The 26586-nt window shown below is 41.8% G+C and overlaps 1 protein-coding gene across 1 annotated transcript in view; it reads right to left on the bottom strand.

Moving 5' to 3' along the window:
* LOC308308763 (rho GTPase-activating protein 8-like) overlaps window positions 1–26586 on the bottom strand; it is a gene marked incomplete at both ends in the record, with an annotated part of 47566 nt that overhangs the window by 14107 nt on the left and 6873 nt on the right. The window contains 9 exons of the mRNA XM_080754216.1: window positions 672–800; window positions 3759–3836; window positions 4684–4757; window positions 14193–14303; window positions 16150–16248; window positions 17638–17724; window positions 19530–19661; window positions 20767–20854; window positions 22708–22860. Coding sequence (XP_080610342.1) covers window positions 672–800; window positions 3759–3836; window positions 4684–4757; window positions 14193–14303; window positions 16150–16248; window positions 17638–17724; window positions 19530–19661; window positions 20767–20854; window positions 22708–22860 — 951 coding nt within the window. The remainder of the gene's footprint in view (window positions 1–671; window positions 801–3758; window positions 3837–4683; window positions 4758–14192; window positions 14304–16149; window positions 16249–17637; window positions 17725–19529; window positions 19662–20766; window positions 20855–22707; window positions 22861–26586) is intronic.

Here is a 26586-nt window from a genome sequence, read left to right as displayed (position 1 = left end):
GATAGACAGACATTTTTTTTTATTTTTTTTTATTGTGCAATAGTGCACTTTGGTCTGCCAGGCAGCAGAGGGCGGCGTCATGCTGAGAATGAATGTGATTTGCCTGTTACGTGCATTCAGACCAGTCACTGGCCACAGAGCCTCACAGCCAGAGAAATCAACAAGGAAGTGAATTGGTCTCCGTTGATGTTAACGCATAATGGATTTTTTACACCATCACCGCGGAAAATGTGTTTACAGTACACGGCGGCACGACCCCTCATCAGCTTCAACAAGGTAAGCGAACGAACGAACGAACGCGAACGAGCGCCGTATTGGCGCAGAGGTCTCTTGGGAATTGGGGCGAACAGGAACGTCCAAAGCAGTATAAGAGTTAAGGACTTTTTAATACATCTAAAATGACAAATTAAACATTGGCCAAATTGTCACATATTTGAGACAAAAATTGTGAAAATAGCCGGTCAACATGCTCAAAACGCCTCGCAACGCGAGGCGTTGTGAGCATGTAGACCGGCTATTTTCACAATTTTTGCCATGTTATACAAAATGTAATCCCTCAACTCTTAGTGCTCGTCAGGGTGGGGGGTCCCCAGTTCAAATATGATTATTTTGGGGGTCACGGCCTGAAAAGGTTGAGAACCACTGTAGTACGGTACAGTATCAGTACTCACGGATTAGCTCCAGCACCTGGTCGTACACAGTGAAGGTGAGCAGCGGTTCAGACAGCTCCCTGAGGAAGGTCTTCAGAATGACAGCGGCCACGTGGACGTCACCATACTGCTCAAAACTCACCGGCTTACCTGCAATGGCAACAACATGGCAACATAAAGCCTCTGTTACTGACATACAGCCACATTTTTGAGCGGTGGTCACACCGTCTCCATAGCGTGGCCGTGTGTGTATCCGTCTATGTATGTGGGTCCGTATGTAGCCTATGTATGTGGGTCCGTATGTAGCCTAAGTACCCCTGGTGACCAGAGAGGTGCTGTTGAGTCTAGTCTGCCCTGAGCATCAACTGCTGGCCTGAGTGACATGGATGGATGGATGGCTCTCTCTCTCACACGCAAGCAAGCACCCCCCCCCCCCATATTATATATATATATATTTTTTTTTATATATTTTTTTATAATTATTATTATTATTATATATTATATATTTGTTTTGCTGTTGCGCAGCCTCCACGACCACCGCTCAGTTCACACGGGTGTGATTTTTCTATTATTGGGTGGCGGACATTTGGCAAAAATACACCATCTACAAGCTCGATGTGAGTTTGGAAAAAAGGAGGGGGCCTAGTATAGACCACTGGGGTCTCTGGTCAATCAAGTAGTTTGTATATCGTCACTGTCTGGCCAAAACCTCTTAACTCCATTTTTGAGGTTTTAGATTTTTTGGCATAAATCAGGGCTATTGAACACCCTTTACAGCTGACTGACTGACTTTCTGCCAAACCAGCTAACTCCACCCGATTGGCCCTCTCTTTTTTTCAAAAATATGTGCTATCGAAAACCCTTTACGTCTGTGTGTTGGTTAAAATAATATTGAACAAATGAAAAGTAGTAAAAAGTCCTTCAGTCAAAACCTCCTAACTCCAAATGAACATTTTGGAGTTAGGAGGTTTCGGCCCGACAGCAGAGATATAAGGTTTACGTGGGTTAATAAGCTCTATGCATAATTGTAACTTTAGTCCCAGGTTTCCAGAAGGTGGCATACTTGTTTCATGTTCCGTTTCATTTTCACATAGCTTTGTTTGATTGGCTATCTACGGCAGATTTTGAACCGGTAACACTTATTGCATATGTGTCCCAATCTCACTGAGAGCCAGTCATCTCGGAAAGTACAGCTTTAGACAGGGACTGAAAATACCTTTTTTTTTTTTTCTCACTAAAATGTGATAAAGCCACTAAAGCATTTCATAAATTTCAGGCTACATTTCACTTAAACGCCAGAGCTTAACTCTGCATGTAAATAAGACTTTTTTTAATTAATGTGAGAGATCGTCAGGTCATTTGCAGGTTAGAAATTTATTTAGAACTTGAATATCTCAAAAGTAGTATTTCAGCATGGCATCATTCTATAAGCCATATCTTCAAAACTGTTGGGTCAATCTCCACAACCAATATATCATTTTGTAGCTATGATCCCCAGTTTCAAATGAAATGAAAAAATGAAAATGAATAAAAATCCAATGACTGGCTCCCAGCCAAATTGGGACACATATGGTTTTCCAGATTCAAATCTGCCGGCGATCCAGTTAAATGAAGCCAAGGGGACAAATGAACTGGAGCGGGAATTGGGAAAACAAGTACTATAGGCCTACACCTTCTGTAAACCTGGGACTACAGTTATGTGCAGAGGCTATTCCACATGAAATACTATATTATATAGCTATACAGTAAGCAATGAAAATGAACGGAGATGTGGGACAATTCAAATTATGGGAGTCAAATAACTAGACAAAAATGACTGCAACTTCACAGCACCACATACTCTTTTATTGTTATATCATGCCCTAATAAAAGGGCACATGGAACAGAAATCCACCAGCTGTCTGTAGACGCTCATGTCCAAATGCTTCACTGGCTTTTCAGAGTTCACTACCCCACCACATGCCAGAATTACAAGTAGTGGGAAAATGTTATAAAATGTAAAAGAAAACCATCAAAGCCCATCAAATTTAAGAAAAATGTTGAACTAATAGGGAGTGTGGGAAGAAAAAAAGCTTGAAATGAAATATTGACTGTTAAGGACATGATATAATTTATTGTGTGCGACGTTGCGCTGCAAAAAGAAAAGCTGATCTACACGCTTGTTCGAAATATGCCAGTGGCCCACAGTAGATTGAGAACTACTGCTCTACCACTATTGAAAGAAATATTGAAAATGAGCACATTGATTGCCGTGTTTTTACCCGAGTTGTCACTTGTGCCCTGAGGCAGGAATGAATGAAGCACAGTAGTGGATTCAGCATGGCACCGGGGCCACTGGCTACGTGATCTCTGCAAGTGTGGGTGGAAGTCTAATGAAGTGGAAAGCTGACTGAAACAGACACCGCCTAACTCTGCAGGGGCTGTGTGTGACAGCGAGGGGGGGTGGGGGGCAGGGGCGTCAATTGGGTATGGCAGGGGTGTGCAGCTGCCATACCCTGGGTCCAGGGGGGAAAATAAAAGTTACTTTTAAAAATAAAGCCATGAATTTCTCTTTGTCTATCTGTGCTGGTTATTATGTTGTTAATACAGTACTACAAATGCAAAATTTAACAAAATGGTCACTTTAACAATATAATTATATTCTCCACACTTTTATTCTCCTCATCTTGACAAATTGGTATATTCCCAGGTTCCGCAGGTCAGCTGCACAGGTGCAATTCATTATTGTTAATTGTGACACGGTTACTAACATGTTTAGCTGCACTTGATCAACCGTTTCAGGCTGCCATAGCCTATCCAGCCCAAGACAAGACACCATAGAAACGGGGGGGAAAAAAATAAAATGTAGACCTACTTAAAATACATGTATCATGCCTGTTGCTAAGGTATGGCAACATGACTGCTAGAAGGCGCGCGTGCAAGACACCAGTCATGTTGCCATACCTTAGCTTTTTCTGAACTGACGCCACTGGTGGGGGGGTAGTTATGTATGATGGCATCTGTGTCGCTGGACACAGAGTTTTATTGATCCCCGGTTTCCTGGTAGAGAGAGATAAAATAAAATAAAAAAGCCCCTGCTGCCGGCTGAGGGAGACCCCGCTCGCTCACCCAGGTTATAGAGTTTCTGGATGTCCTTGATAAGCTGGACACGTGCCGACCTCCGGAAAATGCCCTCGGTTTTCAGCCCTAGGAGGGGAGGGGAGGGAGCAGAGGGGAGGTGCGATAGGAAAGGAGTAAAGGAGAGAAAACAGAAGAGAATAGACATGAGAAAATGGACAAGAAGTCAGAAAAGGAACAGCCAAGACAAACAAGAAAATCATTCAACTGAACTGTTCTTAAGTCATTTACTGTAAGGTGCCGGCAACACGGAGCTGGATATGTCTGAAGCTAGACATTTCTTTGTGCGATTGGGGCTTGCAGCTCCGTGCTGGATATTTTTGGCCGCGAAACTGGATATTTTTGAAACCGGATAAATAAGTCAGTCAAATAAGACATTGAAACATATCCGATTCACTGGATCCGTGTAGGCATGGAACACGGATATCTCTTAAGACTTTACTGTGTGTGCGCTTGTCCCCCTAGTGGAGGTCTGGGGACTCTGATTATTTTAGACCTAGATATCTTTGTCGTGAGGGACCTAGATGTTTTTTTATGTGGATATCTGAAAATCTGGGATATATGAAATATCCAGATACGTCTGGCCTAAGCCTAAGTCCAGGAGGAGTTGGACTGCCAAAATTTGGCAGTCCAACATTTAATGTTGGTTCTCAAACATTTTCATAACAAGAACCCACAAATTGATATGTATAATGTAATTATAATGTTTCAAGATTTTTCAAAATGTAAAAAAATAGCTAAAGTATAAAATAGGGGTAAAGGTTAAACGGTTCCTCATTTAGCTGGGGACCCCCTGGAACCCCCTCATTGATGTGAACCACTGGGCTACACTACTGTTGCCATCAGCACATGGGCGTGATTTCCCAAGTAAGAGCAAAATGGCTGCTGTGTCACCGTTTCAGAATTCAACACTCACCGTTTTCTTTGAGATAGGCCACCGTTTGAGAGATCACAAGTGGTATGATCTCTCCCTTGTTCTTCTCACAAAGGCTGTGGAGACAACATTTGTACATTTTAGCCCAAAGGAATGGCAGATTCAGCATCAGTGTTTAATATGTTTATGGACAGAGAAATCCTTCGACAAGATGAAAGATCCATGGAATGAATTCAATTCACAATGAATCAGTAACACCTAACGCAAAGATTTTTGCACATACTGGGCAAAATGGTGTTCTCCGACAGCACACTGCTAGAGCTGAGCAATATATCCATATTTTATCTGTGATTTGGGACTAGATATCGTCTGGGATTTTGAATATATTATAATATATATATATAAATATAAATATAAATATATATATATATACGGCATACGTGTCTCTTTTGCCGGGTTTAGTCACTTACGGTAAGCTATTTTCCAAAATAGTAGAAATAGCGAATCTGCTATATTAAACTATATCTGCCATTTACAAAAATCTGCCATTAGAATATATACGATATTGTCACAAAATATTGAAACTACTGTTTTTCAGTATATCCAAATGGGAGATAATCTCATCTATTTTAGATTTGGTTGAGACTTGGTGTTCATCTTTGAGGGATACATCCTTTCCAGTGATATTGATAAGCTGGTTTGCCCTCTGGGATTAAGTAAAGGTTTATCTATCTATCTATCTTTCTTTATTCATTCATTCTTCACTTATTTCATCTAATCTCATCTCACCTCTCATCTCCAAGACTATGTCTACTCACTCGGATGTGTTATTTAATAAAATAACAACACTACATACAAAGAAAAGAAAAGAAAACAAAAGAAGTTCCTTAGACACCTCAAGTCTTTACTTCATTCATTAATTCACATTCATTTAAACTGTCTATGCCAAAATGTTGCTTCTGGGGGGTCCCTGGAACTAAATATTTTGAGATGGGGGTCTGTAGCAACTCATAATGTAATAACGGCTCATAATGTAATAAGGGCTCATAATGTAATAAGAAAAATGTAATAAAAACTCATAATGTAATAATCAGCTCATAATGTAATAAAAAAACGAGCGCATAACGTTATAATGGATTTTTCAATAATGTAATAATGTAATAATGTGTTACATTAAGAACCTCCACATAGGAGGCTCATAATGTAATACAACTTCATAATGTAATAATGTCTTTTTTATTACATTATGAGCTGATTATTACATTTTGAGTTTTTATTACATGTTTTTATTACATTATGAGCCCTTATTACATTATGAGTTGCTACACACCCTGCCAACTTTGTTGATGAAGAATGGAGCAATTATCTGCTAAACATGCAGCAAATGAATGTGAAATATGGGGATCATTTAGCTGTACAAAGAGCATCCACAATGTTCAACATACAGTTCGTGATTGTATCGACACTGGGTGTTGATGCAAATCGATAATATCCCCATGTGGTCATTATGACGACAGTCTGCCATTGCTAGTTCTGGGCCACTTTGCCGAAGGTCATGGGGACCATTATGTAAGCCTTGATGGACCAGTCACATACTTGATTCAAAGAGCGCACCACTTTGATCTGTCCAGACCTAGGGCCAGAGTGAGGTACCGGGTCAGGGCCAGAATGAGGGCCTTACTGCGAGAGTGAGGGCCAGAGCAGGGCAGGATTTACCCTTCATGGTGCCCTGTGCTTGGACCTAGTTTGAAAGTTTTCAATCAATCAATCAATCAATCAATCAATCAATCCATCAATCAGGGATAGATAGCACCTTAACTCTGCAGCTGCACTGAGGCGCTCCAACACAATAGTGCACCAGTTCTTTTAGAGTTGTGCATACTAGTATCCACCTAACGTTTCTTCAAAACCCTTAAGTGTAACCAGTCATTACAGACAGCAACGTTAGGTTAGCTTAGCTTAGCTTAGCTCATGTGAATATCTTTTTTTTACAGTTGATCCTCCGGTGCCCCCCTGTGGTTGTTGATGCCCTGTGCAGTGCCGGTTCTAGGACTCAGGTGGCCCTATGCAAGATTATTTTAGGTGTCCCCCACCTAAAATAAACAGATTATTATTATTATATTATATTTGGCATGGCACCACCCCTCTCCACCCCACTCGACCCGACCCCGCACACTTGTGCCAGGTATTCCACTACAAGGAACTGGTTAGAGTGGTGTGACAGTGGTACAAAACGTGGTAGTATAAAGTTTGCCTGGCTCCAGCCAATAGACCTGCCCACTCTCTGAGTGGACTGCTTCTCTTGGTCTGGTTTTGTCATATGACGCATCTCTTTCTATCGGTGTCTTGGCGCACCGACCAATGAAATCAATGCAAGACGGAGGAGGGGTGTGTCTAACTTTTGAAAATCAATAGAAACAGTGGAGGGAGGGGTGCTCCCTTTGAACTTCAAAGGGGTTCTGAACTGCAGTCATTGATTGAGCCATACAAGTGTAAATAGCTCGTTAGTGCTTCTCTAATCAATGAAACATCAAAGACAACAACTTGATTCCTGTCATACAGGGGGAGGGGGAATGTTTTGTGTACACAAGTCAAACACAACCCCTCCCACCAGATCTCTTGTGATTGGGAATTTCAAATTTTAAATCCCCTCCCCTTTTAAATCAAATAGAATAGGGACAACTTCAGACTCAAGCTCCAGCGCAGAGTCTGAAATCAGGCTAGTATAAAGTATCCACTCTAGAGTAGGTCCGAGCTCGGCTAAGCGGGGCCAAAGCAATGACGTATAACGCTGCTGCGGCAGACGCTGCTGTGGTCAGTAGTAACATTACCAGGGGTCATCAGTGACTTATATTCATTAATACTGAAAAGGTCAAACATCTCATCCATTCTACTTCTTCTTCATGCAAACTTTCAGTGATGCAATCTATTCTACTTCTTCTTATTCCCAGTGATGCAAACTATTTGAAATCTGGCAATTCTCATTTGAGATACTATTAACTACAGAGTGCTTTGTTTTGAACGAACAGTACCTTCCTTCCTTGAGTTTTCTTCAAGTGTCGAAGTTGTTTAACGCAGAGATCTTCATACATTTTAAATTAGACGTATAAACGAGCAGCGACTAGTAAAAACTTCAGCTGTACTTTTAATGAAAGCACCAACAAGCAGTGGGACCACAATGGAAATAAGTCACAAGACTATGTTGTGTTTGTATCCTTGACGCTTCTCAGATGAACATGATGTAACTTGAGTTTTTTCCTGTATGACGTCTAATCAAGGATACATATTGTGATCTTCTGAATATGATGACAGCTTGGTGAGTTGATAAGAACACATTGTTACGTGTGCATCACGCTACGATGTCATCATTATGGCATGGGCTGTTCCCTTCTCCCCTCTCTATAGTTAAAAAAACAACTCCAGAACAAAAACAAAGTGTCTGAGCACAGGTGAATTGAGAAAGTATTGCCTGTCTGTCCGATAGCAGCAGGGACATGGCCCCATCTTCTCCCTGTGATGTGGCCCACTGGCCCCCTTAGTGGTTGTGGCCCTAAGCGACAGCTTATATTGCTTATGCCAGGAACCGGCCCTGGCCTGTGCTTCAGCACGTCAAGCCCTATTATAAATCCGGCCCTGGGCCAGAGCGAGGGACCGAGTCAGGGCCAGAGTGAGGTACCGAGTCAGGGCCAGAGTGAGGTACCGAGTCAGGGCCAGAGTGAGGTACCGAGTCAGGGCCAGAGTGAGGTACCGAGTCAGGGCCAGAGTGAGGTACCGAGTCAAGGCCAGAGTGAGGGCTAGACTTAGGACCAGAGTGAAGGACAGATCGAAGTGGTGCGCTCTCCTCTGCTTCCTGGACTCTTTGAATCAAGCGTGTGACTGGTCCATCAAGGCTTACATAATGGTCCCCATGACCTGCGGCAAAGTGGCCCAGAACTAGCAATGGCAGACTGTCGTCATACTGACCACATGGGGATATTATCGATGTTGCATCAACACCCAGTGTCGATACAACCACGAACTGTATGTTGAACATTGTGGATGCTCTTTGTACAGCTAAATGATCCCCATATTTCACATTCATTTGCTGCATGTTTAGCAGATAATTGCTCCATTGCTCCATCAACAAAGTTGGCAGGGTGTGTAGCAACTCATAATGTAATAATCAGCTCATAATGTAATAAAAAACAAGTGCATAATGGAATAATTAAAATGTAATAAAAGCTCATAATGTAAGAATCAGCTCATAATGTAATAAAAAAGACATTATTACATTATGAAGTTGTATTACATTATGAGCCTCCTATGTGGAGGTTCTTAATGTAACACATTATTACATTATTACATTATTGAAAAATCCATTATTACGTTATGCGCTCGTTTTTTTATTACATTATGAGCTGATTATTACATTATGAGTTTTTATTACATTTTAATTATTACATTATGAGCCCTTATTACATTATGAGACGTTATTACATTATGAGTTGCTACAGGGTCCGTGGCCAAATACATATCATTTTGGGGGTCCTTCACATGAAAAAGTTTGAGAACCACTGACATAGTAGTCTCTCAAAAACAGACTAACTGAGCTCCATTTAAGTGAAAAGGACCTTTTCTTTGACGATGGCTGGCCAGATTGCTGACATAGAAACATAGGTTTTTCAAAAAATCTTAGAAGGATTCAAAAGACACTTATAGAATCAGGTCAAAATTCATCTGCTATTTGTCAATAGTTAACACCCAAGGGGTCAAACTCGTTCAGTAACGAGATAAGGCCACTAGGGGTCGCTCTGCCAAAAGGAGTTGTCTCGTTCCTCAACGAGACAACAAAGGGTTAACTGTACAGCGTGCTGCGCGCATGTTGTGTTCCCTGTGAATGACCCTAGTCCATACGTCACACCGTGGCTCGCAGAGAGAGAAAATGGTGCGACTAGGCTGCATTGATTTCCATTCTAGGCTGAAACATAAAAAGGGCTTTATCTATGAATGAGGATGAGGTGCAAAGAACGCCAGGGAAGCAGAGATCTGATTGTTTTCAAGGCGACAGTTTACCGCGATGGTCGGCCCAGGTTTGGATTTTAGTTTCGCGAGCGTTTGTAAACAAATGGACTGCACACGCACAAAGCTTCCGAGGCTCTTCAAAATAAAGCGTGAATGAACGGCGGCAGCAGCAACAGCTAGAAATGTTAGAAACCTTGGCTTCCCATGTGTTAAAGCATAAAATAATGATACACAATGATGTGTACCCGTTCTAAATGGGTTAAACAATGGTCCTGAACTCTCGTGAGTTTTGAACGTCAGACCTCTCCCTCCCAAACGGCATAATCTGCTCAACGAGTCTGCCCAGCAACACTCACTCCGTCGACCTCGAGACACTGAAGCCGTTTAAAGCCAGGGTGTGGAAGTGGTGGCTTTAATGCCTGCATCTCCCTCCGATTTGTCACGGAGATACTGGTGTTTTGCCATTTCTTGCGACAGGCTGTGTTTATGTGCAGTATGGTCACACAAGAGAGGGATTACAGAGGTGTTTCTATAGCTCCTGGAGGTGGGCTCGTGAGACTAGTACCTCTCCTGAGCCAACAAAACAAATCAGTGCTTTGGCTGCTGGGCAGTGCTGGCAGAGTGAAGCCTTGGCTTAGACTGAATGCGGAATACAAGAACTAAACAAATCCCACCCACCTTGAACGTCTGAATCCCACACAATGTTGTGCACCAACTTTCTTTGGATTGTCAGAACATCTTGGGGGTTATTTATTTTTTCCCCTTTTATTAGGGCAACGTGTTGTTTGTAGTCCAAGCATTTCAGGCAAAAACCGTGCACTTTATGAAAGAAGCATGAAATTTGGCACACAGTTAGAACATGCCATATGGAACATTTTTGGCTATAGGGGCATCGCAGATTCGTATTTCGAAACTTGTGGGAGCCAATCAAAGTTAGGCTCTCATAGACTTTACAGTACAATAATACAAAAAATTAATATGGTTTAAGTAGCACGTGAGGGGTCAAACAAGGGGTTTTTCGGGATTCTGAATCCAATGCAAGCATTTGTTTTGCACAAAAAACATTCCTTTCTGAAAAAACGGCCCTGACAAAACTGTGAAAAGTGATGACTCATCACTAAACCATCACTAAAGCATAGTTTTATGGGGATCGTTTTTAGCCCAAGGAATGTTTTTCGTGCAAAACGAATGCTTGCATTGGATTCAGAATCCCGAAAAACACCTAGTTTGACCCCTCACATGCTACTTAAAGTGATAGTTCGCCTATTTTGTAACCACAGCTGTATGGAGTACTCACCTATAATGGACTTGTTTCGAGGGCATTATTTGGTCAACTGAATGCAGTGGTCAGAGATGTGGTCAGTTTTCTGCTGAATTAAAAGTAGTTCCATTGAGTTGCCCGACCCATTTTTTTGTAATAAACTAATCCACAAAACCGCCGTCATTATTATTGTTGACATATTTCTACTTCTACGAGTAATGCTCGTTCAACTTTGACCCCTCTGTAACATGGTACTATTTCTTCTCTTGAGTAGATCACTGCGCCACACTATAACTCTATGGCGCCGCATCACTCACAGCGTACGCTCTGTGCTGCTGCGAGCTGCTGCAGCAGACGCTGTTGTGTGGTCGCTGCTGATCGCTCCTACTAGCCTTGAATAGCAGCTTAGCTAACCTTATCTGCCATTGCTAACACAAGGGAGATATATCCACGCATTTCTGGGTAAAAGAAAAAACGTCTTCACCGTTTCCCCAAGGATAAAGACACCAGACAACTTTGGCTTGTTAGAGCCAGCGAGCTTTTCCCCCCTTTTAGCTACTCCACACCGCCCTCTACAGATCTTGTCAATAGAAAAGTCCATTGACCAGATTTTGCCTTCGGATGAAATAGTTTTTCTTTTATGGCAAAAAGTGCATTTTAGATGTGAAATTTAGACAGATTGCCCCCACTTCTGAAAGCAGGCTTTTTACTCTATGGAGATGTCTTTGTTTTGGTGAGAAGCGAAACTGTACTTTGTATTTTTACTACAGAGGAGAGGGTGCGCAGGCTTTCCTAAAGCGTAAGGGCTCATCGGTGACATAGCGCTACACTATGGACCAGAGCTACCGATTGCCGAGCGTAAAACAACACTGACTAATAAAATATATCGTCTGTACCATTGGTTCTCAAAGTGGGATCCGGGGACCCCCAGGGCAGGGTCTTTGAGGGAATATAAGGGGGTCCCCAGCTAATAGTTAGGACCGAAGGCGAGATTTCAGCTTTCAGGAGCGACCAGGCGGATATCAGTGCAGACTGTTTTGGGGGCGTGTGCTGCCGCTGCGGCTGCCGCGGGACGCGCCCGTTGAGTTGAATGCGGCGCAGTGATCTACTCAAGAGAAGAAATAGTACCATGTTACAGAGGGGTCAAAGTTGAACGAGCATTACTCGTAGAAGTAGAAATATGTCAACAATAACAATGACGGCGGTTTTGTGGATTAGTTTATTACAAAAAAATGGGTCGGGCAACTCAATGGAACTACTTTTAATTCAGCAGAAAACTGACCACATCTCTGACCACTGCATTCAGTTGACCAAATAATGCCCTCGAAACAAGTCCATTATAGGTGAGTACTCCATACAGCTGTGGTTACAAAATAGGCGAACTATCACTTTAAAGCATATTTATTTTTTGTATTATTGTACTGTATAGTAAAGTCTATGAGAGCCCAACTTTGATTGGCTCCCACAAGTTTCCCAAGACAAATCTGCGATGCCCCTATAGCCAAAAATGTTCAATATGGCATGTTCTAACTGTGTGCCAAATTTCATGCTTCTTTCATAAAGTGCACGATTCCATCAAAATACTGCCCGAAACGCCTGGACTATTGGGCTTGGTCTTGGTGCAAAAACATTTGTTACTACAGTGTTTGTCTTTTTAATGTGCATGATTCATGGTACTTTGGGTGTTATTTTCCATGAATACTATTCTTATTGCCATTCTGTGCCTACGGGTGGAGAGACCTCTACGGGCGGAGAGACCTTGGGAAGGGAGGGAACTACTGAAGAGAGGAAAAGGAGAAAAGATTTAAAAAAAAGTATTTCTAAGTAAGCAATTTACCCCGAGTGAGAGGACATTATGCTCTGATAATGTCCTGTGTGAGGGGGTGATCGGACGAGGCGAAGCCGAGTCCGATAACACCCTCACACAGGACATTATCAGAGCATAATGTCCGACCCCGAGTGGTAAATAGCTTTTCTACCACTTTTTCCCTTATACATGAAAGAAAACACATAGTTGTAACTTGCAAGGATCTTAAGTTACAATCATTATTGCCTATAAAACTTCCGCGAGACAGCAGATAGTTCCACCAACAACATCTTCTACTCACCAACAGATGGCGCCAACTCCATACTAATCCATGCGTCTAGCTTACAGCTAAGCTAACGTCAGTTAGAAGTACCGTTCCGGCCGTAAATAGAGGCTGTTCGCTTCCAGAAAGGCATAGGTTCAGAGAAAAGGGGCTTTAAAGTTGGCGGATTGCATTGGATCCAAATAAATCGGCCACTATAGCATGCACGTTAGTAAACATAGGACCGTTGCCACGGTCATTTGTTGGTTGGGGGAAAGGTGTTCCGACTACCTCCTGAAGTCCCCGGATGTACACTGAGGCGCATTGATCTCGGACAAGTCCTCACACAACTTTGCGGCAGTTGTTCTGTCATAACCTCCGGAATTTAGCCAATCAGAATCCAGTATTTGAACACGTGACTCGAAAAAGTGGTAGAAATATAATTTTCTACTTGTTTTTTTCTTTTTTGTTTCTAATAGTTCTCTCTGTTTATGTTATACACCTTCTGCAATGTGAATATGGTGCTCAATAAACACAGCATTAAAAAAAAAAAAGGTACTGAGACCGAATAACATCAAATAAAATAATAAAATACTTTTGTAGTTAAGGCCTACCCTCGTCGGACGGACTGGTACAGTACGTATTGGCCTTTAAGTGTGTGTTGCGAGCAGAGGCGTCGCACCACATTCTGGGCCCTGGGTACAAGGATTCGCTCACATTTTGTGCTTTAACTAATGAAAAATAGCAGATTTACAAGCTCACAGCGCGGTTGCAAGCTTGTAGATCTGCCATTTTTGAAAAATCTTGAAAATGTGTCTTTAAATATATCAAAACCTTCTAAGGTTTTTTTGAATAACCTATGTTTCTACAATGTGGTGCTCAAACCTTTTCATGTGTTTACCCCCAAAATGATATGTATTTGGCCACGGACCCCCATCTAAAAATATTTAGTTCCAGAGACCCCCCGGAAGCAAAATTTGAGTTACAAATGTTCGCTTAAAAAAATACATATATTCAAAGATTTGCACACATTTTCATGAGTATTCAAAAACAGCAGATCTACAAGCTAGTGCCACGCTGCGAGCTTGTTTATCTGCTATTTAGCTAAAGTATAAAATAATTAAGGTCCCTCCGCCTTGGGCCCTAGTAACTCAGTCCCACTTTACCCCCCCCCCCCCCCCTTGTGACGCCCCCTGGTTGCGAGGTTGACTGATACTCACTACTGGAGGCTCACACCAAACTGCTGGGTGGGCAGTGGGGGGCGTGGGGGCGGGGTCTTCACAGGAGGAAGTAGACCGCCTTTCTGGGTGGCCCGTAGCCTCTCGTCATGTCTGTGGAGGACACACACAGAGCATCCAGTATTGGCATCAAAATATACTTAAGCCCCTTTTCCACTGACATGGCCCAGCACCACACCACTCCACACCGCCCACTTGTGCCAGGTTTTCCACTACGAGGACTTGGGTAGAGTGGTGTGAAAGTGGTACTAAACATGGTACTAAAAAGTATCCAATCCAGAGTAGGTCTGAGCTAGGCCCAACAGGGCCAAACACTACATATTGACTGATCACTCACTGACATTTCATTTAGACCACCAGGATATGGTTGTAATACACGTATAAAATAGGGCAAAAGTTGTTTTACACCACTGCATGGTAAACATCCTTATATCAAACATTAAAATAATTGTTTGGCATATTGTCGCAGTCGGCCAAACACCTTGTATTTCAACTTGCTTTGTTTGTAAATTACCTACGTCGTCATACACAAGTGTCATGCAAATGTAGCGAAAATAGCCATACTTCAAGCTCGCAATGCGTCAAAACGCTTGTAGATGTGCCATTTCCGCTATTTTTGAAAAACATTAAAACTAAAAGTGGTTTGCCTGTGGTTGAACCAATGAAAAGTATTAAAGAGGAACTTGTGACGTAGATAATAAGTACATTGGCTCAATTGCACACAGGTTATTTTTTCAATTTCCTGAGAAGTAACAGTTTTGGACATACAATCTTTCCACCCGATAGAATTAAAATGAGCTCAGTGTTCAGTTTGAAAATGATCCATATTCATTACGGTTTCACAGCCAGAATACTGCAGAAGCCAGCTTTAGAGCAAATATCCAGCCCTCCGAAGGTCGGAAGTTTTCTATGGTATTAACTCTCAAATACCTGGAACGCGCCCGAGTCGCGTTAGATTTTAACCACTTTAACCATTATTTTATGCTTTAACTTTAGAAAAAATAGCAGATCTACAAGCTCACAGTGCGGCACCGAGTGCCGCGCTGTGAGCTTGTAGATCTGCTATTTTTGAAAAATCGTGAAAATGTGTGCAAGTCTATGAATATCTTTGACCCGATCATTGACCCGACTTCTAAATCCTTCCGCTAAATCAGTGGTTCTCAAACGTTTTCATGTCAAGGACCCCCAAAATTACAGGTATTTAGCCACGGACCCCCATCTCAAAATATGTTGTTCCAGGGACCACCCAGAAGTAAATATTTGAGTTACAAATGTTTGCTTTTAAGTAGATATATTCAAAGATTTGCAAAAAAAAAATCATGATTCTTCAAAAATAGCAGATCTACAAGCTCGCAGCGCGGCACTCGGTGCCGCGCTGTGAGCTTGTATATCTGCTATTTTTCAATAGTTAAAGCAGTCAATAATCCTAGGCCTAAATGGGTTAAGTTTACCTTTTGAATTCTTGGATGGCAAATAATCCACATCACCAGCCAATACAAAAAAAAACTGCAGCTACTGTATGTTTACACTGCTTGTCAGCATATAATAAGATGCTGCTCTACCAGCTTATTATCTGAATATGCAAATACACAAACGCAGAATAACCTGCTCAGTAAAAACTTTAAACCGGAGTCTTGAAACCATTTCAAGTACAGAGGATTTAAACTTGATCTCGGGTTAATCGTTCACAATTCTTTGCCCACTCCTTTTTTCCCTTTACACAAAGTCTCTTCGCCGAAAGCAGCTGCTGTACAAGCTCACAACGTGTCAGAACTCAGCGCATTGTGAGCTTGTATATCTGCAATCTTTTTTGCAGAATGCACAACTTTAATGACATGCCAAGAATAGGGACGGCAGGGTTCAAGTAGTTGTATGAAAACCAGTGCGTAGTTAGACATTCTAGTGCATTCCATCACCATGATATGGTGAGGTACAGTACCTGATTACATCGGGGGGGATGATGAGCTGTTCATAGTTGAGGTGGTCCCCGAGTTCAGCCAGGTAGTTCACATACGTTACCTTCTTGCCAAACTTGTGACTGTGAGAAAAACGATTAAAATGTGTACATGAATGAAAGACATGTCCCTTAACACAACTACTGCCTCTTAATCTGAAGGTTTGCTTGGTGCCTCGGTGCCACGCCGTTACCTCCATAGGCCGCCGCTATTATTTTGAAGGGCCGGAAGGGGGTTGTTTTTGTTTTTTTGGATTATCACTTGACAGCAAAGATTACGTCATCTAGTCACATGACAGTGTGAGCCCAGAAGAGAACATGGCTGCGCCCAGCTTTTGTGTATAGTATGGAGAGTGGAGACCATCCTTTGTATAAGAATGTCCCTTTTGGAGAAAATGAAGTCTCTTTATGGGCCTCTCAATGGATTTACTATGGAGGACGTTAACTTCGCGTGCACGCCCGACGTGCGTTGTAAACAAATCGCGGACATTACCGATGCGGGCGGGACCGGAGCGACGTACAGTAAGTAATAATATCTTTACTGTATATACAGTAAGATTGACAGTCCTCGCCGTCAACGGCGCCATGGTATTAACCCTTTCACTGACGGTGAGCGTCGTCAAGGGCAGCAGAACAGTTAATGTAATAACATTTATCACATACAGTATGCATGTTCCAAAATCCAAAAAAGACAGACATTTTGAAATATATTGTATTACTGTATGCTTTGGTCCATGGAAACATATATTTAGATACATTTTATGTTCTCATTTTTATGAAGAGAATATAGTTGGGTCGCTTCCGATACTTCCGTGACCGTGGAGAGCGATGGTCCGTTCCTCAGTGGTTTTGTCAACTATGAAGGTTAAATAACAAATTGAGCTCCCATGTCCCTCGCAAAAATGTGGGCAAAATATTTGACAGCCGCTGAAAGTGTGGGTCTCTCATTCACTTACTATACACTATACAATTTAAAGGAAAAAAAAATACCACCCAAAAATCTGTGTTTTTTAATGATTCTGAATCCATTGCAAGAATTTGTTTTGCACAAAAAAAAACATTTATTGGGCTAAAACGGCCCGACAAAACTATGGTTTAGTGATGAGTCATCATTTTTCATGGTTCTGAGGGGTCCGTTCTTAGCCCAAGGAATGTTTTTCATGCAAAACGAATGCTTGCAATGGATTCAGAATCATTACAAACCCCTTGTTTGACCCCTCACATGCTACTTAAAGCAGATTTTTGGGGGGTATTTTTTTCCTTTATAGTATAGTGTATAGTAAGTGAACGAGACGCACACTTTCATTGGCTGTCAAACATTTTGCCTGCATTTTTGCATGGGAGCTCAATTTGTTATTTAACCTTCATAGTTGACAAAACGACTGAGAAACGGACCATCGCTCTCCACGGTCACGGAGATATCGGAAACGATCCAACTAATATATTTTGAACCCGTTTTGGTGTAGTTTGTACCTTATAAAGGGTTTGAATATGTTCCAGAGAATTCTAATGAAGTTGGTTGGGTGGACCACATAGAGAGCTTTGAGGTTCTTCTTATATCTACAGGACAAAGAGATAAAACATGGTCAGGTGAACAACAATTTCTGCATGCAAGAAATGACATCTATGCGCAGTTAGGTAAGTTGAGGATGTTTTATAATTATGTAGATTGAACTTTTAGAATTCAGAACCATTTTTGTCGCATAAATCTATGGTAAATGGTGCATTTATATAGCACCTTTATTCAAAGTGCTTTACAATGAGCATTACATTCGCCCATTCAGACACAGATGGCGGGGGAGGCCATGCAAGGCAACAACCTGCTCGTTGGGAGCAGTTAGGCATTCAGTGTCTTGCTCAAGGACACTACTGGCATCGAACCGGAAACCTTCCTATTTCCAAGCAGTCGCTCTACCACCCGAGCCACTGCCGCTACTAACTTCTGTGACATACAGTATTTGAAACAGGACAGGCAGGCTGGATATTGGCTAGTCCCCCCAGGAATCTGCGATTCCGCGATCACGGAATGTATCGCAGAATTCGCGACCACCCGCGGATTTCTCGGCCATTCGCGGACTTTTCTGACGTCCGCGGAATAACAGTCGCGAGTGGCAGCAGAGCGGCGGGAGAAGTTATTATTACTATTATAAAACGATTTGTACATGGTCTGGGCAGTGGCCACCTCATTCAGAGCCTGGGGGAATAGCTTAGCTTCCCTCCTGCTAGCACTGATGCTGGATGGTCCCACATTCCTGACAGAAACTGTGTCCTGAACTATAGTTCCTCTCTATGCCTCTATGGTCCTGGCAATAACAATGCTAATGTAGAAGAGAATAAATAAATATTACACCCATACTAGGTAGTAGGTAGGCTATCCTCTAAAATGTGGTTACTATGGGCATGGTTTGGATGACAATATAGTCTTTGCAACAGAAAGTAATTATTAAAAACAATAACAATTAAAAAAAGAATAGATTTAATATTAGATTTCTATTCTCAAAAATGATTATTCGAATATTCGATTATTCTAACCACTAATTACAATTAATTGTAGCTATTTCATGAAGGGTTTTACTTGATTATTAGAACTATATAATTTTTAGCTTGATAACTGGTCATTTTAGGTTGTTTTTTAATGTCCGCGGAATCAAGAATTGTTCTCCGCACAATTCCGCAGAATCAGGATTTTTTTTCTGCGCGGAATCAAGACTTTTTCTCCGCGTATTCCTGGGGGGACTAATTGGCAAGTATATCTAAAAAGAGGAGTGGACAGACATTGTAATCTACACCAGCGGCTTTTCAGGCCGCGACCCTCAAAATAATCATATTTTAACTGGGGACCCCCCACCCTGCACAAGCACTTGGAATTGTAGAAGTTGGCATTACATTTAGTTTGACTCGATCTATTCCATTGTGAAAACAGCAGATCTATATGCTCACAACGCCTCGCAACGCGAGGCGTTGTGAGCATATAGATCTGCTATTTTCACAATTTCCGCCTCTAATATTTGACAATTTGACCAATGTTTGACCAGAGGTACTAAAAAGGTCTTTAAAGTCCTTAAAATGTCACTTTAGAAATGTGCAGATACATTTATACCGTATGTTGGTCTGTTTACTGTTGAGTAGGACAACAATATTAACATTTAGCTAAACATCTTGGGACCCCCCCAAATAATTTGGGGACCCCCTCTGGGGGTCCCGACCCACAGGTTGAGAACCACTGATCTACGCCATAGCATGCACCAAAAAAAGACGCACACGTGTAACCTCTGGAGTGTATTCTGCCTGAACTAACCTCGCAAGCTACAGTAGGCTATGTATCATTTCTAATTGACAATAGAAGTTGGATTGAAGCGACTAACTTTCTGTCAAACTCGTTGTAGGCTTCCCGCAGCCAGCGGAGAGACGGCTTGTTGGCGCTGCGGAGGCCGTAGTGGAAGTAGACCACAGTGTAGTCCATCTCCACATACTGATCTAGGGTGTACTTCAGATACCTGTGGGGGCGGAGGGGAAAGAGCAGTCAGCACAAGGAGGTACTGTAGCACCTGTAGAAAAATGTACCTAAAGCCTTGTCAGTTGCAAGACAGTGTTGATTTCGTCGACTAAAACTATGATGAAAAATGTTTGTCGAACTAAATAAGAACTAAATAAAAAGTAAGCTTTGATGACTAAAATTTTTTTTTTGTCAACAAAATAAAAACTAGACTAAAACGTTAGGGAGGGACTAGTGGAGAAGATCACTTTATGTTGGGTTGCGTGCTGAAAATAGCCGATCTACAAGCTCACAACGCGTCGCGCTGCGACGCGTTGTGAGCTTGTAGATCGGCTATTTTCTGCACGCAACCAAGTGTAAAATCAGCCATTACAATGTCATCAAGGCCCACCAAAATACATCTTAGTTGACTAAAATCAACTAATCACTAGTCACCTAAAATCTTATATTTAGTCGACTAAAATTAGACTAAAACTAAAACTTTTCAAGTGACTTAAATTATGACTAAAACTAAATTACATTTTATTCAAAAGACTATGACTAAAACTAAATAAAAATTTGCTGTCAAAACAACACTGTTGCAAGACTACATAGGGTTGGAATGGGATACGGAACCGGAGAAACCGGATCCAACGCTGAGGATGCTTACCGTAACTTAGCCAAACTATTATTAAGTTATAATTTATATATTTGATTGTAGGCTATACTCCTATATAAAAATGACCCAGTCCACTTGTACAACACATACTGTATTAATTCTATACAGATTCTATACAGATTAGGGATGGGACGATAAGAAAATGTCATATCACGATTATTGTGACAAAAGAAATCACGATTTACGATATTATACAATAATCAAAATCCATTATCCTGGGGCGGAACAGAATAGCAGATCTACAAGCTCACAATGGGTCGCGTTGTGACACTCGGCAAATGAAAGGTGAATTGATCCCAGTGCATGACGGAGGACGATATCGCGACAAATTAAATCTCCACGATACGATTATCGTGAGTGTTTTTTTTATCACGATAAAGGATAATATCGCGTATATCGTCCCATCCCTGATACAGATAAGACATCAGACGTCTACGCGCACACTCACTCCAGCAGACGTTGATGGTTCAGCTGGTGGGACGGAGGCATGCAGCAGCTACTGAAGATGATCAGCTTCCTGCCGTAATTGTCATCCCCTGGAGAGAACACAAGACCACGCAGGCAGGAAAACATCAGAGAAGCGAGACCACCTAATCCCCCCCCCCCCTCTCCCTCCCTCTCCCTAAAGCTCCCGAGTCGACAAGCCGCTACAGTTTATCTCTGAGGAGCCAGCAGCGTGAACTTTGCTTCCCCGGCACTTGTCTGATGCTCAGGGGCGTCACAAGGGGTAGGAGAGTGGGACTGAGTTACCGCAGGGCCCAAGGTGGAGGAGGGGCCCTAGTAACTTTAGCTATTGAAAAATAGCAGATCTACAAGCTCACAGCGCGGCACCGAGTGCCGCGCTGCGAGCTTGTAGATGTGCTATTTTTGAAAAGTCGTGAAAATGTGTGCAAATCTTTGAATATGTATTTTTTTAAGCGAACATTTGCTTCCGGGGGGTCCCTGGAACTAGATATTTTGAGATGGGGGTCTGTGGCCAAATACATATCATCTTCGGGTCCTTCACATGAAAACGTTTGAGCACCACTGACATAGAAACATAAGTTTCTTGCAAACATTTTCACGATTTTTCAAAAATAGCAGATCTAAGCTCGCAGCACGCGCTGTGAGCTTGTATATCTGCTTATTTTTCAATAGTTAACATTCATGGGAGGCCCGCAGTGAATCCTTGTACTCAGGGCCCAGAATTTGGTGTGACGCCCCTGCTGATGCTAACATTTTCTCTGGTTGCTATCGGGGGCCGTCTGAGTGCACCTGCGGGTGGCAAAAGCAGTTGTTTCATACCAAAAAGAGTGAGAGAAGAAACGGGACCACATAATCAGAATACATTATCGAATCATTTGTGATGCAAATAGACGCTGTGTTGGCCGATAAGAACTTTCAATGCAAGGTTCTGCGGGGCAGCTTAATTCAACAATGGTCCCCCCTAATGCAGCCAAATGATTCTTCGTTCTGGGCTGGGGGAACATACAGTAGCACCAGTCTTGCCTTTTCCTGTTGTTTTGTGGGTGGAATGATTCATTTCTTCCCAGTATATAAAAAGAAAAAGGTTAATGGAATCATGCACTCGGCATGGTCTCATATACCTGAGGCCAGTGGATTCTTAAATAACTTTCTTCTGGGAATGAACGCAGGCTTTGCATGTTTTCATGAATGCAGTTATATGCATGCTGATGACTGACATCACTCATGGTAACAGCCGTATGCTGTAATAGTGCCCAAATTTGGAGATGAATGATCACTGATGCGTCTTAAATCCTACTATCCTAGGAGCCAATACTTTCATGTCAGTACACACCACAACGGGCAAGGACTAAATTAATTGTACAAAAGTAGTAGTGTAAAGCAGTAGTTCTCAACCTGTGGGTTGGGACCCCCAGGGGGGTCCCCAAATTATTTTGAGGGGTCCCCAGATGATTAACTTAATGTGCAACATTAATGTGCAACATTAATTAACATGTTTTCTCACTCAACAGTAAACAAACCAACATAACGTTTAAGTGTATAGTGAAGGTATCTGCATATTTCTAAAGTCACAATTTAAGGACTTTTTAATAACTCTAAAATGACAAATTGGTCAAATTGTTAAATTATGAGGCAGACATTGTGAAAATAGCAGATCTACATGCTCACAGCGCCTTTCCACGCAATGTAGAGCAGCTATTTTCACAATAGAACTGTATTATACAAAATGTAATGCCTTAACTCTTGGGTAGGGGGTCCCGGTCCCCAGTTAATATATGATTATTTTGGGGGTCGCAGCCTGAAAAGGTTGAGAACCACTGGTGTAAAGGTACAGAGGAGACCTGATTCAACTAAGTTTAAGTAAGTATAGAGGATTGATTTTTCAAAATATTAATATTTTGAAAAAAGAATAACACTGACTGACCTGTGACCTGGATGATGCCGTGCCGTGCCACGTCGTAATAAGGGTGTGTAGTGTCTATAGAGGACCTGGCTTTAGGCAGCGGCGGACGGGCTGGTAGCGTTGGTACTGGTAGGTCCTCCAAACGACTCAGCTCTTCATCCTCCTTCTGCAACTCTGAGGATCACATTCACAATGTTATTCACGGGGGCCGGGGGTATTCATTTGGGGGTCCCAGTGATGTTGCTAGGTTTTCAATGTAGCAGTTTGTCGATTCATCAAATGGATTTGGCGTGTGCATGCTTATTAGGGGTGTGAAAGAATATTCCATATTCGAAGATTCGTTCGAATGTTAACAATAAACGAATATTCGAAAGTAAAAAATTGAGCTTCGAATTAATTTATATTTAATTAAAACAAATCTACCGCACTTCTCGCGAGATTCTGGGCGCATGGAACGTTAAAAGGTGGCTGGTCTCGCAAGGCAGAAGTCTCCATTCGCTGCTGCAAAAGTGGGCTGATCTACAAGTCCACAATACGTCGCTGATCCAATACGCTGTGGGCTTGTACATTAAGGGTGCCTATTTAGCGACACCGTCATACAGCGAAGAATAAACCTCCAGCTGCTTCACTTTCCCTTCACACACTGGCCGTCACATGTCGGAGTGGAGAGACAGATTGATTGATTGATTGATTGAAGACTTTATTAGAAGTTTGCATAGGAAAAGGTACAGTTTCATGACGGTACAGTTCACTGGTACAAGGTCTACTAAAAGGAGATCCATGAAAAGACTAAGCTTATTTCCACTGGAAACCATTTAAGTATCTCATATAACATTGAATGACAGACAAATAGAACACAGTACTATGCAGTAGATATGTAAAGAAAAACAAAAAAGAAAACAGTAAGTCTAAACAAACGGTATATACAAAGAAGGGGCAGGGGAGGGTAGGGTTGGGCTAGGTTCATTTTTTACCAGTTGCGAACGGCTGCTGCCTGTAAGTGGTTTTTTAGGGCAATTTTAAAGGATGCTAGTGATCCACACTCCTTTATGGCCTTCGGTAAGGCTTTCCACATTTTGGTGGTATAGCAGAAAAACGAGTTTGACCCTTTGTTGGTTTTGACTCTGGGTTGGAAGTGATCTGTGGCGCTGCCTCTGGTGTTGTAGTTATGGACATCCTTAATGTTTATAAAGTATTTTGACAGGTACTTGGGTATCATAGTGGTGTAGTGTATCTTGTACACCAGGCCCATTGCAAGTTGCTGTACTCTGTCATCTACTCTGAGCCACCCCACTCTTAACTGGTGAGTAGCGGTGAGGTGAGTCTGATAGGGAAGGGTAAGCAGGACCCTAATTAGTTTATTTTGGGCTGTTTGGAGTTTAGTTTTAAGGGCTTGTGGGGCGTCACGATACCATACGTGAACTCCGTAGTCAAATAGGGGCTGGATTATTGCACCAGCTATGGTCTTCAGTGTGTTGAAATTGACCATTGGGGCGATCCTCTGTAGGAAGTGAGTTCGTTGGTTGATTTTATTTATTACTTTAGAAGTCATCTTTTCGCTGGAAAGATTAGCTTCAAGGATACATCCTAAGTAAGAGATTTCGTTTTTTCGTGTTATGACCTTGTCACCCACTTTGATTGTGAAGTTATCGACTTTATTGAGGTTATGATTTGTTCCAAAGAGGATGGACTCAGTTTTTCCCAAGTGAATTGATAATTTATTATCGTTAAGCCATGTGCAGATCTTACTTAGTTCAGAGTTAAGTGTCTTTTCAACCTGCAAGTGGTCCTTGCCCGAGACTAGGAGAGCCGAGTCATCCGCGAACAGGAACAGATTGCAGTCGCAAGCAGATGCCATGTCGTTCACGTATATTAGGAACAACAGAGGCCCCAGTATGCTACCTTGAGGAACACCACAGCTTACTGGGAGGGGGGGGGACAGGGTACCGTTAATCTCCACCACCTGTTCCCTCCCCACCAGGTAAGATTGCATCCAACTCACTGCTGCGCTGTCAAGACCGATGGCTTTTAGTTTCTCAATCAGAATAGAATGATTTACGGTGTCAAATGCCTTCTGGAGGTCCATCATGACCATGCCGCTATATTTGCCGTCATCCGCTTCGCGTTTGATTTGGTCAGTCAAATAGAGAAGGCATGTGTCAGTGGAATGAGATTTTCTGAATCCAGATTGGAACTCGTAAATCAGATTATTCTCATCAAGATATTTTGCAATCTGTTCGTAGACTATTTTCTCCATGACTTTGGATATGGAGCTAATATCGAATTTATTCGAATATACGGGGGATTTTCAGGCGAATATTTGAATGCTATTTTTGGCAAATTTTCACAGCCCTAATGCTTATTATAAACCTAATGATGGAGGGGTTGGAATCATAATTAATTTTACAATGTACTAAATCACTTAGTCTGATAAATCGCATGAAGTTGCCGTACAATGGTACATCGCACAAAACCAGCAGAAATATCCCATCTACAAGCTTACAACATTAAGGCCTTTTCCAAACAGCCTTAACAGCGCATCACATCTGCTATTTTTGTAAAAAAATGTTGAATAATTTTGAATAATCAGTAGGTCTTAAACCTTGACCTACTGATTCAGAAGGCATTCATAGGTCGGTCATAATGGGCTAAACTAGACACCAGAAAGCCTGAGTGTTTTCGTTAATAATTCAATGGAGCTTTATTAGCATGAGAAAACATACAAAAGCAAGTGTCACAAATAAAACTAGAAAAATATTGTTCCTTCGAAACAATTGTGGGCTCGCTTCAAGCCAGAAAACAATGGCTATAAAAGTACAAAATGTCAAGATCGCAGGCAGTGCTCTCTTTGACGTTACTGACGTCAAAGATTGGTCCATTTTGTTCCAAAAATGTGTTGTGCAAAAGTTGACCCGCTGGTGGCGCTATAACAGGCCAATGTAAGAAGGGTGGTATCTGTTCCTTGACCTATTGGGAATGTCCTTGCAAGATTTCACGCACATTGCAGGCTGTGTTCATGATTTGAGGTGTTTTTGGCTTTGGCCACTTTATCGCTGCTTGCAGCTATATTCATTATTATTTATTTTTTTGTGTGTGTGCACTTCATAGGCATAATTAGATAAAGGTCCTTAGATTGTGTGTAGAATGTTTCATGCAAATTGCAAAAAAAAAACCTAACGGGTTTAAGCGTTTCACAAACTGCTCAAAATGATATAGCGCCCCCCTTTGGCCAATTGGGGTAAGATTGGTTTTAGTGATATTTGGACTAACACTCTACATCTTTGCCAAATGCCATGAACATGTTACTTTGCATGTATGATTTAGAGGCAGAAGAATAATTTGCATAAAACTGCAATATTCATTGAATTTATTTAAAAAAGCATGTTTCAATTTTAAAGAAATCCGATCTGACAGATCAATAGATATCGGTCCAAAGTTCACGTAAAAAAAGTTTTGTGCACGTGGAGCGAAAATTCCAGAATAAAAGCAGGTTTACGCGTTTTACAAACTGCTCAAAATGGCGGAAAATCGAAGGGCGGAGCTTACTTAACAACGACACAGATGTCTTCCGCTTGAGTCAAAGCACGCGTGTAACAAGTTGCATGTCTTCAAACGAAACGAGTCATGACTTATGCCCGTTTGAAGTTTGAATTTTCAGACGCTTCGTATAGCGCACCCCCTTTGGCCGATTGGAATAAAATTGGTTTCAGTGATACTTTGACTAACCCTCCACATCTTTGCCAAATGCCATGAACGTGTAACTTTGCATGTATGATTTAGAGGGCGAAGAATAATTTGCATAAAACCGCAATATTGATTGAATTATTAAAAAATTATATTTCACTTTAAAAGAAATCCGTGAAGACAGTTTGACCGTATTGGTCCAAAGTTCATGTGAAA

The sequence above is a fragment of the Nannobrachium achirus genome (assembly GCF_963921795.1).
Source record: "Nannobrachium achirus genome assembly, chromosome: 23".
Lineage (NCBI taxonomy): Eukaryota > Metazoa > Chordata > Actinopteri > Myctophiformes > Myctophidae > Nannobrachium > Nannobrachium achirus.
Note: the sequence above shows the minus strand (reverse complement) of the source record. Positions and strands in the feature narration are given on the sequence as shown.